This window comes from Marmota marmota, unplaced genomic scaffold (genome assembly GCF_001458135.2).
Source record: "Marmota marmota marmota unplaced genomic scaffold, marMar, whole genome shotgun sequence".
Taxonomy (NCBI): Eukaryota; Metazoa; Chordata; class Mammalia; order Rodentia; family Sciuridae; genus Marmota; species Marmota marmota.
Genome location: NW_025999880.1, coordinates 12,724,567 through 12,742,340, shown reverse-complemented (window position 1 = coordinate 12,742,340; position 17,774 = coordinate 12,724,567). Strand labels below are relative to the sequence as shown.

The 17,774-nt window shown below is 42.8% G+C and overlaps 1 protein-coding gene across 2 annotated transcripts; it reads left to right on the top strand.

Annotated features, from left to right (window-relative positions):
* Positions 1 to 74: 74 nt before the first annotated feature.
* Ube2z (ubiquitin conjugating enzyme E2 Z) lies at positions 75 to 16,888 on the top strand. Of its 2 annotated transcripts, XM_015495520.2 has the most exons (7): positions 75 to 1,732; positions 3,927 to 4,114; positions 6,616 to 6,727; positions 11,472 to 11,584; positions 12,603 to 12,693; positions 12,787 to 12,892; positions 14,872 to 16,888. In XM_015495520.2, exons 1-6 carry the CDS (start codon positions 1,667 to 1,669, stop codon positions 12,877 to 12,879), a joined length of 663 nt encoding a protein of 220 aa, XP_015351006.1. In that variant the 5' UTR covers positions 75 to 1,666; the 3' UTR covers positions 12,880 to 12,892; positions 14,872 to 16,888. The 2 variants fall into 2 exon arrangements, with proteins under 2 accessions (XP_015351006.1, XP_015351007.1); XM_015495521.2 differs by lacking the exon at positions 12,787 to 12,892 and having other exon boundaries at positions 89 to 1,732.
* Positions 16,889 to 17,774: the final 886 nt, after the last annotated feature.

Genomic DNA, 17,774 nt, shown 5'->3' with positions numbered 1-17,774 from the left:
ACCCCTTCGCGCTTCAGTAACACCCCCTCCCGCCCTCCGCGCCGCCCCTCTTCCCTCTTCCCCTCCTCACACTACCTAGATGCAGCCCGCAGGCCCCACCCATCGGTCCCCCCCTGGTCTCTTTTAGAGCCGGGTTTGTAACGCACACTCTGCTTGCTTTGCCCTGCGGTACACTCGAGCTAGCCTTGGTTTTACCCTCCGTTTCCTCAAATCCCCACCACAAAGCCCCTTTCCTTGGGCTAAATCGCTGCCCTCACTCTCCCAGATCTTCCCTTTAACCCCTTTTCTGGTATTCCAAAGCCGTCCACTCTCTCACCTGTTCCCGAAACTCAGGTTCCCTTTCCCTCAGTGTCACTCTGGATCGTAATAGCCCATTCAGAACCTTCTTTCTTGTATTCCCCCACACTCTGCCGGCGTCTTCTGGTTAACTTTTGTGAAGTGGATGTACTCAATTTAAATATAGGAACAAAGGCCTAAGTCCTTTCTGTACTTACTTGTTGGGTGACTGATCTTAGATCATATCATTTAGTAAGTAATACGTTTTGCAAAAATGTTTAGTGTAGTACTTATCAAATGGGAAAAGAGTAGTACTACCAGTATTAAAATGTTTCCTCATGACCAGACTGATCCCATTCCCCCATGACAGAATCCTCATCTAGGTATTATCTCCCACGTTTCAAGTTTCTTAATATGTCTCTCTACCTACTTTTCAAGGTTGTAATGAAAATTAAACATTACAATGTGTGTAAAGTACCTGGCACAGTGCCTGACACAGGATGCCAACTATTGCCATCTCTAACTCAAACTCAGCACTCAACTCTGACATTCCTTCAGCCATTTCATTCCTGGTACGCCTTTGAGTTTAGCCCATACTTCTTTGGCTCTGATCTGTCACCTTTTTACACTTTTTATGCCCCTACCCACCCTAGCAAGTCCCTAGATATTTCCTCATATAGAATGGTCTTTTTTTTTCCTTCGGCCTGTTGGTCTCAACTGTTCCATTCCTATTGGTGGTATGACCTAGAAGTTCTCTCATCTGTAGTAGTCACCATGTGTTATCTTCCAGATGTGAGATTCTAACTATATCAGAGGGTCCCCCTCCCCAGTCTGAAAAGATCTCTACCCTATTAGTCTCTTGGGCAAGAAGATCACTGATAATCTTGCTTTCTGTGGCTTGCTTGTTCATAAAATTACCTTGCCAATGAGGGGTCCACTGTATGGTTTATGGAATTAGTTTTTTAGTGGAGTTAATTATGCCTTCCCAGTTACTAAAAACGATCCTTATTTTGCATTCCGTATAGTACCTGGGAATCTTGGAGGTGGGAAGTGAATGAGTTGTCATGTGGGAGGAAGTGAGAGTAAATGGGATGTGGCTTTTCCAAGGTGATATCTGATGCCATTGGGATCTCTGATTTTTCTCCCCAACTCTTCCTACCCTCCCCCTAAGGAAACAATGCCCCTTTGATAATAATTTGCTGTCTGCCTGCCTGACAAGTACTGAAATTTCTCAGCCAACAAGGCAGTACAAACATTCGTGGTACCCAGTACCACTTTCTCCAACCTGGGCTTCAATGAGGTGATAACAGCTGTCCTGCTCAGGGGATTCCCTTTTTCCCTCTTCCCTCACTCCTTCCCCTACCTCCTCTTGGTGTTATACAGGGATATCATGTCCATTTATAAGGAGCCTCCTCCAGGAATGTTCGTTGTACCTGATACTGTTGACATGACTAAGGTATGTAACTTGATGGGGGGTTGGGGGTTATTGGGAAATGGGGCCCATGACGTTGGAAGAACCTAAAAGAGATTATTCAGCTTACCCCTCTGGTTATAAATGAAGAAATCAAGACCCCAAGAAGATAGGTGGGTTGTCTGAAGTCATATAATGAGGTAGAGCAGATCCTTGAGCAGGTATCTGTTATCGGGATGCACATAAAAACTAGCTGGCTTGCAAAATCCTGGTTTATGCCTATTGTCCCAGCTTAACTATTAATAGGCCACTCTTTCCCTCTTAAAATGTTCTAGTCGGGCTGATAAATTATATGATCACCCTATCCATTGTACTACACATACTACACAGCTCTTTTCTGATCTTGCCTCTCTTGACTTACCTGTGGTAATGTAAATCAGATCCAGGGAAAGTTGGGGATAGGGTCAGCTTGGCTGAAGTGTTTGTGGTAAAAGGGCCTTTTTTAGATGCCTATCCTTATTGGTTGTTGTTGAATGTCCCTACTACCCAAAGACCATTCCTCTCATCCTCCACACAGATAGAAAGCTTAATACATAATGTCTAAAATTCCTCTGGCATAGATACCCAGGTTTCTCTTATTGAATGCTCTGACCTCAGGAGTGAATTCTCACGTAAACTGATGTTGGGAAAAAATGAGATTGATTAAATCCTAGTGTTAAGTGAAAACAGTTTCAAATTTCTTAAAGTAAAAATTCACTTTTTATATTGTTGGTATATTCTTATTTTGAATAAGCTACCCTTTAACTTGATTTTTTTTTTTTTTTATGTGATTGGGAATGTATTTCCTGGGACATCTTGTCTCCAGTCAAATATTAGTGTTAATATGTTGTTTCCTAGGGGTCCCAGAATTGATGCCATGTTGAAATCAGTTGAGTTTGCTATTCCAAATGATTGGGGGCTAGAATATAACCCAAGGTGTTACCAGGGAAAGAAAGGGACTTCAGCTTGAGGCATGGAATTGATTGCAAGGTCCTTTTCCTCTTTGCTGTTTGAATTCTGAGCAGACTTTAGGAACTTTTGAAATTGAAATATAACTGAGTCAGTTTAGGTTTTCCTGCCTTTAAGAAGGAAAATAATGTTCAACAATTAGGGCTTAAGGAAGAAGAGAATTTAGTGTTCTGTTTAAGGAATGCTAATTTTATTTATTTATTTATTTATTTATTATTTTTTTAACCAGCAGTGTTAGGGAAAGTTCTGGGAATGGTCTAATGGTCCTGAGTGGAAGCTGAGTTTTTCCCATTTTTCTCAGGTGTACACTGCCTCAGTCACATCCTCCAAAGTAGGTTTGATCCTCTGTGGAGGAAGCAAGTAGACAACTTAGATATCATTGTAATCCTCAGGTTTACACTGGCACTGGTGCTGTGGCCTCCATTTCCTTTCCTCTTTTCCATTCATCATACCTCCCCTTCATGCAACATACATGTGGGGTGGAGTTGCATCATATGCATATTTAATCTAGGTAAATGCAAACATACATACTCAATAAAAATATGTATGGCTTTCTTTAAAATGCTAACATTACATTTTACAGACCCATATTATATTTTTTTACATTGATATTCTGTCCATTTGTTGTATGTAAAATTGATAAGGGATGTCCCTAGAAAAACCATGTTTTGCTGGGCATCGTGGTACCAGCCTGTAATTCCAATGGCTTGGGACGCTGAGGCAAAATGATTGCAAGTTTAAAGCCAGCCTCAGCAATGGTGAGGCACTAAGCAGTCTCTAAATAAAATACAAAATAGGACTAGGGATGTGACTCAGTGGTAGAGTGCCCCTGAGTTCAATCCCTGGTAACCCCCCGCCCCCCCCCCCCAAAAAAAAAAAGGCCTGGGGATGTGGCTCAGTGGTTAAGTCCCCCTAGGTTCAATCCCTGGTAACAAAAACTGTGCTTTAAGGGAGGGATACTAGGGGTGGTTTTTGAATAGATTCAGTTTTCACCTTGGGCTCTTAACTTTAGAACATGACCACTGACTCAGATGCTGCTCCATTATAATGTGATTTTTTAAAAAAATTTCAATCTGTATGTGAATACAGGATGTTCATTCTGCATAGTGAGGATATGGAATATGGACACCAGACTATGAGCCCTGCTTCTGCCAGGGGTAGCAGGTGGAAGCCAGGAGGGGTTGGGGTCGGGCATCACCTCACAATTTTGAGATGGGGTTTTATTTTGCAGATTCATGCATTGATCACAGGCCCATTTGACACTCCTTATGAAGGGGGTTTCTTCCTGTTCGTGTTTCGGTGTCCGCCCGACTATCCCATCCACCCACCTCGGGTCAAACTGATGACAACGGGCAATAACACAGTGAGGTTTAACCCCAACTTCTACCGCAATGGGAAAGTCTGCTTGAGTATTCTAGGGTAAGAGGAGACTTCTAAGTGGCCAAGTTGGTTGTTAGAAAATAATTACTGTAGGGACACCCTTTATCAATTCTCCCAAGAGTGGTAACATCACTGGTGTTATACCAGATACAAAGGAGGGAAGTTAAATTATTACATACAAAAGGGATTTCTTATGAAATGGTTCTCAAAGCATGGTCCCTGAGCCACAGCAACAGCATCTGCAGATTCAGGGCCCCACCCCAGATCTACTCTTATCAGGAACTCTTGGGTGGGGCTAGCAGTCTGTTGCATCCTCTAGTTTGAGAACCATTCCTTTAGGGGACTAGGGCCCTATTCTGAGAAAGGCTGCAGATCTGTGCCATTCATGATTGTGGATGTCTTTCTTGAGTCTTTCAACGAGTGGCTTTGGAGACAGCAGTGGTGGTGATAATGGTTATAATTTAACAATTGAATGAAAATGTCTGACATTGAAACTCATGTCAGATATGAAATAAAACTATATCTTCCTGAAGATTTTGCTTCATGGAGTTCCCATTTATTCCACCCTATTGCCTTTGTGAGTTAAAAGCTCAGAATGAAAATGACTTCTAGCATATTGTGGGTTGGTCTTTTTGTTGTGGTCTGAACTTTTCTGGAGTGGACAACAAATATAGGTTGAAGGTTGAGAAAGTTGTCTAAACTGGTGATCCTTTTTTCTTTATTCCTGTCAAGACATTTCCAGGTTTGTGTGGGGTTTAAAAGGAAGCTGAAGCATACTGAAGATATGATTCGTTTTTCTAGATAGAACTTTCCCAACTCCAGGGATATGTTCTGCTGTGATTATGGCAGTGTGACAGTCCTTTAAATGAGGTTGTCCTTAAAGAAGTTATTTTATTAAAGTACATAATTGTCTGCATTTGTGGAGTGGTTGAGCATGTGTGTGTGTGTGTCTATGTATTTCCCCCATGGTGGAAAGGAAATTTAGTCATGAAATTTGTTCATGAAAGTGTGTTGTAATAAGTTCTCCCTCATTAGGCCAATATGAAGCTCCTTGGGCAGACACCAGCTCACAAGAGAAACAGGGAAAGTAAAGTGGTAGGGTGAAAGCAGCAGAATTGTGTTGTGTGGAAAAAGAGAAGTTACCCTGAAATTGAAATTTTGCCAAGCCAGACACGGTGGTACACACCTGTAATTCCAGATCCTCAGAAGGCAGAGGCTGAGGCTGGAGGATCGTGAGTTCAAGGCCAGCCTTGGCAACTTAGAACATGTTTCAAAAGTTTAAAAAATTTTAAAAGGTCTGAGGGAGGGTATAGTTCAGTGGTAGAGCACCACTAAGTTCAACCCCTTTACTGTTAAAAAAGAAAGAAAGAAAGAGGGGCTTGGGTTGTGGCTCTTGCAGAGTGCTTGCCTGGCACTTGTGCAGCACTGGGTTTGATTCTCAGCACCACATAAAAATAAATAAATAAATAAATAAAGGCATTGTGTCCATTTACAACTATATATATATATTTTTTTTTAAAGAAATTTTGCTATGAAGAATCAGAGTCAAAAATCCCTACATGTTCTTAATTGACTATATTATCATCAGCCTCATTGCTTCCCTCCCTACCTAGAAAAAATACTGGGCCGACCAAAAAAAGGGGGGAGTGAGAGTTGACCCTATTGATTTGAATTCCCAAAATGTAAAGTCATGGAGAGCGGGGGTAGAGTTCCTGGGGGAGCAGATCTAGAAAGAGCAGGTTGGAAGCGCTTAAGAGCAGCCTCCAATGAACTTACAATTGCTTGTAAGTAACTTAGGCCTTCTTTGCTTGTAGCAGGGAAAGGACAGTGGCTGGTTAACTTGAATAAGCCAGTCCTGGCTGAGGTTTTGTTCAGCTTTCAGCTCCAGTGCCATCTTGTCAATAGAGCTAAAATTAAATGTTATTAACTGACTTCTTAATACTTGATTAGGTTTATAAAAGGAGCAGCTTTGGTATTTATCTTCATGTTCAAGTTGTTTTCTACATATATCCCTTTTTTCTTCCTCCTCTGGCAGTCTCATGTGGTCTTCAGAACACTCATTGAGGGCTTGGTACAGAACTCTATCCCTGATCATCAGTCCTACCATATGGCCTCTAACCAGATGGTTTTAGTCACCTGTGTGCTTCTTTGCTCAATTGCTTTCCCCTCACTGACTCAGCCGTTACCTATAAATAAATAAATAAGCAAGTTTTTTGTGGTCCACAGAGATTAGCATTTAGACACCTTTAGAGTTATTTTCTTAACTTCTTTCATTTTGATATGGTAGCTTTTCCTGGCTACAGTTTCCTTTCTAGCCCAAAGTTACCTTCTTGCTTTTTTACCCTCTTCTTCTGTCCCACTTGATATGAGGATTAGACAGTTCACTGATTTTTAGTGAATGAGGTTGAGAAAGAGGCTAGGAATTTCCAGAATATTGATAGTGAAACAGAAACTTATGGTGAGTCACTACCATGGTGCTGCTGCTGTCAGTGTTCCCTGATTATTCTCTGCCTTACCCTTTTCCTCTGCTGTGTTTGCAGTACATGGACTGGCCCTGCCTGGAGCCCAGCCCAGAGCATCTCTTCTGTGCTCATCTCTATCCAGTCCTTGATGACCGAGAACCCCTACCACAATGAACCTGGCTTTGAACAGGTAAGACTAGGTGGGCCCAACCCTGGGGTATGCTATATTGGATGTTCTGAGAAGCCAGGCATGGTGGAACACACCTGTTATCCCATCTGAGGGAACTGGTGAGACTTTGTCTAAAATTAAAAATGTAGCCAGGCATGGTGAAACAGGACTATAATCCTAGTTGTGAGGCTGAGGCAGGAGGATTGGAAGTTTAAGGCTAGCCTCAGCAATTTAGCAGGGCCTTAAGTAACTTAGTGAGACCCTGTCTCAAAATTAAACATAAAAAATTCTGAGGATGGGGCTGGGGTTGTGGCTCAGCAGTAGAGCGCTCACCTAGCATGTGCAAGGCCCTGGGTTCAATCCTTAGCACCACATAATAATAAATAAAACAAAGGGATTGTGTCCAACTACAACTAAAAACTAAATATTAAAAAAAAAATTCTGAGGATGGGTTGGAGTTGTGGCTCAGTGGTAGAGCACTTGCCTTGAATATGTGAGGCACTGGGTTCGATTCTAAATACCACTTGTAAATTTTAAAAAAAGGTCAATCAACAACTAAAATGAATAAGTAAATAAAATAAAAAAAAAATTCTGAGGATATGGCTTAGTGGTTAAGCACCCATTGGTTCAGTCTCCAGTACCTAAAAATGTAAAAGACTAGGAATGTTGGTCAATGGTAGAGCACTTGCCTAGCATGTAAAAGCCCAGGGTTTAATCCCTAGTACCAGAAAAAATAAGTTATTTGAGAAATCTTGTCTTTTCCCTCTCTCTTTTTACCTGGTATGACTCTATGAATTGTACTTGTCATGGAAAGAGAAAAAGGGAGTTAACATGTATGTTCCTTAAGAATGAATTATTTCATTTGTAAGAATTACAGTGATAGGGGCTGGGGTTTGGGGCTCAATGGCAGAGCGCCTGCCTTGCACATGTGAGGCAGTGGGTTTGATCCTCGGCACCACATAAAAATCAGTAAACAAAATAAAGATATTATGTCCATCTATAACTAAAAAGTACTTTAAAAAAATTACTGTTGGGGCTGGGGATGTGGCTCAAGTGATAGCGTGCTTGCCTGGCATGCGTGCGGCCCAGGTTCTATCCTTGGCACCACATACAAACAAAGATGTTGTGTCCACTGAAAACTAAAAAATAAATATTAAAAAAAAAAATTCTCTTTCTCTCTCTCTCTCTCTTAAAAAAAAAGAAAAGAAAAAGAAATTGGAGATTATCAGGGATTTAATAAAGAACCACGAACCTTTTTAAAAAAAAAAATTACTGTGATACTGTTAAGTATTTGACTTGTATTAGTCTACACAGTGGAAGTCAGAGGAGTCGTTTAGAATTAATTCTGAGCCTACTTTGGGGGCTGTTAAAGCCAGTGGATTATTCAGTATACCTAATTCTGCAGCATCCCCTTAAGGTACTCCTGAGTGACTACTGCCAAACCAGATGTTATTCTGGAATTTTGAAGTACTATTACTTGTGGGGCCAAAAGAGCTAATCATTAGTTAAGACAAGAATTTTAGCCAGGCGTGGTGGCACAAGTCTATAATTCCAGCAGCTCGGAAGGCTGAAACAGAAATATTAACTTGGCAACTTTTTTTTTTTTTTAAATATTTATTTTTTAGTTTTTTTGGCAGACACAACATCTTTGTTTGTATGTGGTGCTGAGGATCGAACCCAGGCCGCACGCATGCCAGGCGAGCGCGCTACCGCTTGAGCCACATCCCCAGCCCCATGAAACAGAAATAAAGCCAGCCTCATCGATGGGGAGGTGCTAAGCCACTCAGTGAAATCCTGTCTTTAAATAAAATACAAAATAGGGCTGGGTCTGTGGCTCAGTGGTAGAGCGCTTGTCTAGCATGCGTGAGGCACTGGGTTTGATCCTCAGCACCACATAAAAATAAACAAATAAAATAAAGGCATTCTGTATATCTACAACTACAAAAAAAAGGGGGGGCTCCTTGAAGGCGCAGACTGCCTTTCCTACCCAACTTGGCACTCTAGAAGAACTGAGAAACTCTGAACTTTCTCATGGGTAACTTGCAACTAGTTGTTTTTTAAAAACATGAGCCCCACCTTTTCTTCCTTTTCCTCTCTCTCTCAACATGGACTCTGCCCCAAANCCCCCACAAAAAAAAAAAAAAAAGGACAAAAATTTTTGTCAGCACCGCTAAAGAGAAGGCAGAAAACACATTTTCCAAGGGTTTGCTGTTTGCTAGACACTCCCAAGATTTTTTTATATAATTTCTTGTTTAATAGCTTTCGTTTTTTATTTCTGTGTGTGTGTACATGTGCACGTGTATGCACATGTGTATTTGGAGCTGGGGATCTAACCCAGGGCCTTGTGCATTTTAGGCAAGTAGTTGTTTAAATTTCGTGGTAACTCTGAGGCATGTATTCTTTCCATTTTCAAGTCAAGTAATAGTGGCTCAGAGAGATCATTTAACTATCACAAGGACACAAATCAGTGTAGGATTCAAAATTTACACTCAAGCCCAAATTCTGACTCTGTTCATTTACTCATGAACACAGGAAAAAAGTTCCAGTTATGTTCTTAAAAGAAAATAATTCCATTTCAGTGATTAAAATAGTTTTTGATTTTTTTTTTTAATAACTATTTTTGGTGCTGGAAATCAAACCCAGAGCCTCGAATTAGTAGCATGTCCTCTACAACTGATCCACACCCCAGCCATTAAATCAGAGATCACAGAGACCTGAACAAAAAGGAATAAATTCCCTTTAAGAATGAAGAAAAATTGGGGCTGGGGTTGTGGCTCAGCAAGAGAACTCTCGGCCAGCAGGGCGCTGGGTTCGATCCTCAGCACCACATAAAAATAAATAAAATGAAGACCCCATCTCTAAATAAAATATAAAAAGGGCTGGGGATGTGGCTCAGTGGTTGAGTGCCCCTGGGTTCAATCCCCGACACACACACACACACACACACACACACAAAATCTTTGCCCCTTTGATTTTGCAGTAGAGCAGTTTAGAAACCACCATAGTAGGCTGAAGGTATATGTCACTTTCCTAGTCATCATGTTTTTATCAGAGTCCTAGACTCTAATTAGGAAGGGACAGGGAAAAGTCTTGAAAATCAAAGAAAGAGCCAAGCACAGTGGTGTACATGCCTGTAATCCCAGTGGCCCCAGGAGGCTGAGGCAGGAGGATTACAAATTCAAAGTCAGCCTCAGCAACTTATCGAGGTCCTAGGTAACTTAGTGAGATCCGGACTCAACATAAAAAGAGATTGGCTCAGTAGTGGAGTGTCCCTGGTTCAATCCCAGGTACCAAAAATAATTAAAGGAAAAGAGGCCCTGTTCTCTTTCGTTAGCACTTAGACATTCATAGAAGCTTTCTGGGCCAAATTTGAAGTTTTTCAAAATCTCAATTTTATTCCTGATACATTTATTATAATAGAGGGTTCAATGATGGTGGAACCCTACGGACAGGGAAAGGAGTTAACCAGAAGTATCCTTCACTGGTTAATCCCTAAAGGTTTTCCACACTGAGACTTCTAATGTCATCTTTTCTGTCCCACCATTATTTCATTTCTATTATTTATTTATTTATTTGGTATCAGGGATTGAACCTAAGGGCATTTAACCACTGAACCACATCTACAGCCCACCCCCCCACACACCTTTTTTTTTAGAGATACACATAAGAGTTCATTTGTCAGAGCTAACAAATAAAGGCCATCTCTCCATAGACGGAGACAGGCAACACAGGCTTGGGGTTCCAGACTTTTATGGGGGAGGATCAGGCATTAAAGCTGGTTGAGTCCTAATGTGGGCAGTTAAGCATCTCTAGCCCTTTTTATTTTTAATTTTGAGAAAGGGTCTCACTAAGTAGTGTAGAACCTTACTAAGTTGCTGAGGCTGGCTTAATACCATCCTCAGCTTCCCAAGCTGCTGGGATTATACCATGTCTGGCTTTTGGCTGGGTGGGGCATAGGAAGGTTTGTTTGTTGTTTTGGTGGTGTACTGACTTAAACATGTTAAGCACGGACTTAAACATGCTAAGCAAGTACTCAACCCTGAGCCACTCAATCCAGCAATCACTGTTATTACTACATGTGGTTATTTCTCACTTAATTCTTTCCTCATGGTCTTTTTGCTTTGGGTTTAGGAAAATTTGATAGATCTAGTTTACTGATTATAGGACCTAGTTTTCTTTATCAGGATGGGTATTGGTATACATGGGGAATATCTCAAAGGGTTAAGCCAGGCACAGTGGTGTATACCTATAATCCCAGCAATTCTGGAGCTTGAATTAGGAGGATCACAAGATTGAGGCTGGTCTTGGAAATTTAGGGAGACCCTGCCTCAAAAATTACACCTGTAATCCCAGTAGCTCAGGAGGCTGAGGCAGGAGGATTGCAAGTACAAAGCCAGCCTCAGCAACAGTGCTAAGCAACTCAGTGAGACCCTGTCTCTAAATAAAATGCAAAATAGGGCTGGGGATATGGCTCAATGGTTGAGTGCCCCTGGGTTCAATCCCTAGTACCAAAAAAAGAGAAAAGAAAAACAAATTAAAAAGGACTTGGGGTGTAGCTCAGTGGTAGAGCACTCCTGGGTTTGATCCCTAATGCGAAAAAATAAAAATACAAACAAAAGTTTAGTTGTTCTTCATGGATCTGCATTTTAAAAGATATCTTCTTAGTTCACTTGCTTGGTTCATTTACCCATACTAATCCCAATATCTCTTCTCATTGACTATGCCTAAAATTTGTATTTGGTTACTGATATTTGTCAAATTACAGGAGAGACATCCAGGAGACAGCAAAAACTACAATGAATGTATCCGACACGAGACCATCAGAGTTGCAGTCTGTGACATGATGGAAGGAAAGTGTCCCTGCCCTGAACCCCTAAGGTATGTGTCAAAAGGGCTGACTGGGCATTCATTCCTCTTTTGGGTATTTAGATGGTTTATACATTTGAGGACCTTTGGGGCAGAGTCCATGTTGAGAGAGAGAGGAAAAGGAAGAAAAGGTGGGGCTCATGTTTTTAAAAAACAACTAGTTGCAAGTTACCCATGAGAAAGTTCAGAGTTTCTCAGTTCTTCTAGAGTGCCAAGTTGGGTAGGAAAGGCAGTCTGCGCCTTCAAGGAGCCCCCCCTTTTTTTTGTAGTTGTAGATATACAGAATGCCTTTATTTTATTTGTTTATTTTTATGTGGTGCTGAGGATCAAACCCAGTGCCTCACGCATGCTAGACAAGCGCTCTACCACTGAGCCACAGCCCTCCAGACAAAGGAGCCCAATTTTAATGAAGGCTTGAACATATAACTGTTCTATAAGCAAGAGAGGTATGGTTATAAAACACTTCATAGTAAAGCTATTTTTTAGTGTTCAAGTTTATTCCTAAGTGCTAAAACTAAACGAAAAAAATTAATTTTTGAGAGGATTTTGAGTAAGATTTGGGATTAAGTCTGGCCTATGGAAACATAAAGATTGAAAATGTAACAAGTTGTTCTGGGCATGGTGGCACATCCTTGTTATACCAGTGGCTCAGGAGGCTGAGGCAGGAGGGTCGCAAAAAGCCAACCTCAGCAACATCAAGGCACTAAGATCTATGTGGGAAATCAAACCCAGTCTTGGGAATTCTAGCTATTTAATTTGGTATTAAGATTAGGTAGTGAGCCAGGTGCAGTGCTGCACATCTGAAGTCCCAGCAGCTTGGGAGGCTGAGGCAGGAGGATCACAAGTTCAAAGCTAGCCTTAGCAATTTAGAAAGGTTCTGAGTAATTTATTAAGACCCTTTCTCAGAAGAGGGTTGGGGATGTAGCTCAGAGGGTAAGCATCCCTGGATTCAGTTACTGGTACAAAAAAAGATTAGGCCACAAAAGGGGAACTATACCTCTAGTTTCTAACTTCTGTACTTGTTTTCTAGAGGGGTGATGGAGAAGTCCTTCCTGGAGTATTATGACTTTTATGAGGTGGCCTGCAAAGATCGCCTTCATCTTCAAGGCCAGACTATGCAGGTAACACAGCCTCTGCTGCTAATTCTAGAAGCCCCACCCACAGCAGACCATGGACACCCCCCTCCCCAAAGGTGACATTCACTTCTCTCGTAGAATGTCACAGCTAAAAGGAACCTGTGTCATTTGAGGAACCTTGGCCCAGAGAGGAGACTGATTTGCTTAAAGTCATGTGGAGTTGGTTCCTAGTTCCTGGCATAAAGTAGGTACTCAGGGTAGGATCTTCATTGTCCTACCTTCTAGGCTGAAACTTCTTCCCTTCTTGGTCGATAGATTTTTCAACCCAAGAACATTCAACCCCCTCAGAATTTTAGGGACGATAAAAATCATTATTGGAATTTTATCCCAAGCCCTAAGGAATCACAGAGAAAGCTTAGAGAAACAGTGTCTGTGCAGTGTCATAAAATGGTAGCCAGTTATTCATTCTCTGCCTTACTGGGAAAATGTGCTCTGGCTTCCAGTAAGAATGCAGATTCAGGCTTGTTTTAATGAAGAGATTCTCACTGATCAAATAATAGATGCAGTCACCTGGTGGGTAAGAGAGTGAGAACCCTCCTGCCTGTAGGAGCATTTCTTGTGTCTTTGGGTCATTCAATAGTGGCCTTGCTTAGAAATGGATGACTTGGGTAACTAAGATCTCTTAGGCTTTCTCCAGCTTTGTGCTGTTTCTACCCACTACACCAACTAACAAAAGTAGAAGTAGATGTCTTGTTTCCTCAGTGCTGCTCATAGATTGTAGCTCCCTTATTCTGCTTTCAAGGTCTTCCCACTCACCTACCTTACTTAAGTGCAAAGGACAAAGCAGGTTCAGAGTTAACACATTTCTTGAACCTTTTTTGAGAATATACTATGATGTCTGCCCTAGTTTGTTCCCCATTAGGAGTTCTCATTACTGATGTCCAGCAACATTACCAACCTTCAATCTCTGAAGGAAAAACAGCTTTTGATGAGGAATGGGATAGGAGGGCCCGTATCTGGGGAGGAAGGGAATGGGGGGAAATGGAATCAAAGACAAAAGAAGAAAGATGTGGAGAATTGACAGATCCAGCATAAGAGTGGAACTTTGCCTTTGAGTAATATAACCTTCATGAGTGTAAAGGTGGGCTATGGTCATAGTTACTGTAACTATTACCCAATGGTACCCTGCTGTGAGGGTAATGTATAGGACAGAAATGTGGGAATAGGACCTGGGGTGTAACTCAGTGGTAGAGCACTTGAGTAGCATGTATGAAGCTCTGTGTTCAATCCCTAGTGCCACCAAAAAAAGGGGGGGGAGGGATTTTTGTGAGAGGAGAAAACAGGAATTTTGTAACCTTTTTGACTACCAAAGAAGATAAGTATTTAAACCCTAGTCATACTATTTTGCTGCCAAAGTCCCTCTACAGCATTTTAAACTCGTGTGTGTGTGTGTGTGTACACACACATTTATGTCCTTTGTTCTAACCATATTATTTTTGAGACTTTGAGGACAGTTAAACCTTTCTATGAAGTGTTTAGAGATCTTTGATCTAGAATGACAAGGACTGGGTGGCCCTGGAGTGATGCCCAGAAACCTTGACAGGAATGTACTGACGAGTCTCTGGGGAAGAGTACCTGTGCTTATCTGGAAGTCAGAACTCTTATTAAATTCTAGACCTGCCTTTTTTATTTTTAACTGGGAATTGAACCCAGGGGCATATTTTATCACTGCGCCCATCACCAGTCCTTTTACATACACACCCCTAGGGGTGCTTACCCACTGAGGGTCTAAGTTACTGAGACTGGTCTTGAACTTGATCCTCCTGCCTTAGCCTCAAGGGATTGCAGGCATGCATGCCACTGTGCCCACCACAAAGTGTCGTTTTTGACTATAGGGAATGAAAGATAGTTGTTCCCCCTTTGGTTTTATGTGGTGCTGAGGATCGAACCCAGTGCCTCACTCATGCTAGGAGAGTGCTCTACCTCTGAGCCACAACCCCAGCCCCCTGCAAACACATTTTAATGTCAGCCCAGGCTAGATCTATTTGGGTTAATAAACATGCCATAGCATTTAGGACTGTTTGGGTCTCCCTATACTGCACAGTGCCCTCCTCTGTTCTCATGACTCAGAAGGTGAGTTTGCGTTTCACATGGGCCCAAAACTGGTCTCCAGGCTGAGCCACCCAGACTTGGATCTTCCATCCCCGTCTCCTTTCCCCACAGGACCCTTTTGGAGAGAAGCGGGGCCACTTTGACTACCAGTCCCTCTTGATGCGCCTGGGACTGATTCGTCAGAAAGTGCTGGAGAGGCTCCACAATGAGAACGCCGAAATGGACTCTGATAGCAGCTCTTCTGGGACAGAGACAGATCTGCACGGGAGCCTGAGGGTTTAGACCCTGCTCCCCCTCCCCTCTCCCCAGCAGAGTCCCTTCCCCCCACCCCAGGGATGGAGAGGCACTGTGTATCTTCCTCCAAACGTGACGTCATTCTGCAAGATGGCAAGAAGCAAGCTTGGATCCCAGGGTGTGGGAGTGGGGGGCTATTCCAATCTGACCTCCTTGGCGCTGGAGCACCTGGGGCTGTGTTCATCTTGGATCAGGGCCAAGGTACCTTTACAGGATCATCTATGACAAGGGCCTCTGGCAAAACAAAACAACAAACACACCTCTCTGCAAGGCCAGCTTCTTAGGGTTTAAAGACAAATTTCAGTTCCAAGAGGGAATGTGCCCAAATGATTTATGGGGGTATCTGGAAGGAAACTTTGGGGTAGGGGGCTGTTTGTGACACTTAAGCAGTGTGGGTGGTTGTCTGTGTCTGTCTTCAGTCTTGAAGCAGGGCTTCCCATTGCCCTTTTCCTCCCTGCCCCCCTGCCCCTTTATCTCCCACGGGCCAGCATAATTTTGTTTTACTAATTTATAGTCACTGTTCTAGACAGACCAAAGAGAAGGAACAGTGGTGGAGTCTAGGCTGCTGATCAGTAAGCTTTACCTAGCACCTGAGCACCTTTTTCCCCTACCCCTCGTTCCCTTGCTCTTTTAGGTTTCAGACAGAAGGTAAACAGGACCAGGACTGAACCAGGTCTTGGTGAAGCCTGCACAGGCACCGTGAGAAGCCGGAAGTACTGTGTGTTCCCACAATCACTGATTTGAAAAGTTCCCAACACAGGCAGCTGCAGTGTGTATGGGATTAGAGCCACTACATAGAATAGTCTCTTAAAGATTTTCTTAAGTACTAGTCACAATGAGGATATTTTTTCTTGGGGGTGGGGTAAACAGGGGAGACTGATGCTAGTCCTTCTTGCATTTTGTTTGGCTGACCTTGTGTATTTTCACCCCAGTCTGTAGTCCCCTACCTCACTTCAACCCCCAGGGAGCAGGAGTAGCCAGTGGCAGAAGGGGATCTGGGCTGGGACTCTAGAGACTCCTTCCCCTCTCTCCCCTCCCCCTCCCAGCTGCTCTTTGTCACTGGCTTTGATGGGTGTTTGCCTGGCTATGTTGCTTCTTTATTTGTATTTTAGCTGCAGTGATCCTTTAACTGGTTGGCTCAGAAAAGTGTTCTAGGCGCCCAATAATACTGGGCATCAAGGGAATTTCTCCTTCCCCTTTTTGATATGTTCTTCCCCTACTTCCAGATTCTTGCTGTTATGGACCCCCATGGAGTGTTGGTGATCCATGTGAAACAGGGCCCAGTCAGTATCCAGCCACAGGCAGAAGAGAGGATAAGGTGTATCTGCCCTACCCACTGCGTTTAAGGTCTCTGCCTGATGGATCATGGGACTCCCCTGGGGGGGACAGTGGGGGAGGAAAATGGGGCACAAAAGAAGAGCTTCCTAAAGGGCAGGAAGAGGAACTGGGGAGGGAGTGGTACACTTGGGGAAACAGAAGTTTATCTTGGCTGTCTGAAGAATAGGTCTCAACATGGAGACTCAAAGGGACCCTGCTTCCAATGTCCCTCCTCTTCCATTCCCAGAGCTAGTCCAGGGCCGAGAAGAATGCCCTTGGTTTGTGGGTCCAGTGTTGTCTGTTATCCATCTAAGTGTTCCCACTTTGAAGTGACAATCTTCTCCTTGGCCCTGCCATGGGGCAGAGCATGTCTGGCATAGTGGCCTGACTTTTACGCCCTAATCTTGAGTTGAGGAAATATATGCACAGGAGTGAAAAGAGATGTCTTTATATCTGACTGTACATAAATGAAAATTTTTTTTCTTTTTTTGGTGCAATAAAGTTTGTTTTGGCAGAAGGAGGAAGCGCCTATGGGTGTGGGAGGGGGTTTCTGTCAAGGAAGAATGGGATCATCTCAACCACCACACTCACCTGGGCCTGAATCTGTTAGGAGAGGAACTGTTCAGTGAATTGGAAGCTAAAAGACTTGGGTAACGTGGTATAGGCAGGACTATTGGTGATTATTTCTCTGTTAGGGAAGGAGGGGCTTTTCAAGGATGGCTGTGGCTCAGTAGTCAATGAGCAGAAGGCCAGTTTTGCCTCAATGACTTCCAAAAGCATTGAGGAGTGAGCAATGCTCTGTAACAGGCAGAAGCAGTAATTGGCCTGTGCTACAGCTGATAAGGAAAGGATGACCGCATGGAGAGACCACTGGATTTTAGCTTTCTAGTATTAAATGAGCACTTCTGAAGAATTTTGCGTTTACTTTGAGAGCTGTAAACTCTGGCTTGGTTTCTCATCACCATCCTTGCTATAGCAGAATCTTGCTTCCTGGGGCACATGGGCTTTTCCTCTTGGCTGGCCACATGTGTAGAAGGCATTGTACACATGATGTTCTGCCTGCCTGTACTGTGCAAAGCAGTGATATGGGAAAGCGTGGGTTCTGGTTAATAGACCCAGTTCTTTGGTGCTGCTTAAGCTGATAACCTCTGGTAAATTACTTTGATTTGTCATCTGTGAAGTTAAGGATACCTATTTTTATTAATGCTGCAAGGATTAAATGTGTAATATATGACAGTACAGGGTAGGTATTCAGTAAGATTCCCACCACTGAGGTTAGAGGGACCTGGTAATCAGTCTACGGGGAGAACTAGCAGGGAATTTGAGGACCAAAACATAGTGTTCACTATTATCTGATTCTCAAAGTTTTGTTTTCTTTCCTCCAGCTTAGCCACCATTTCCTT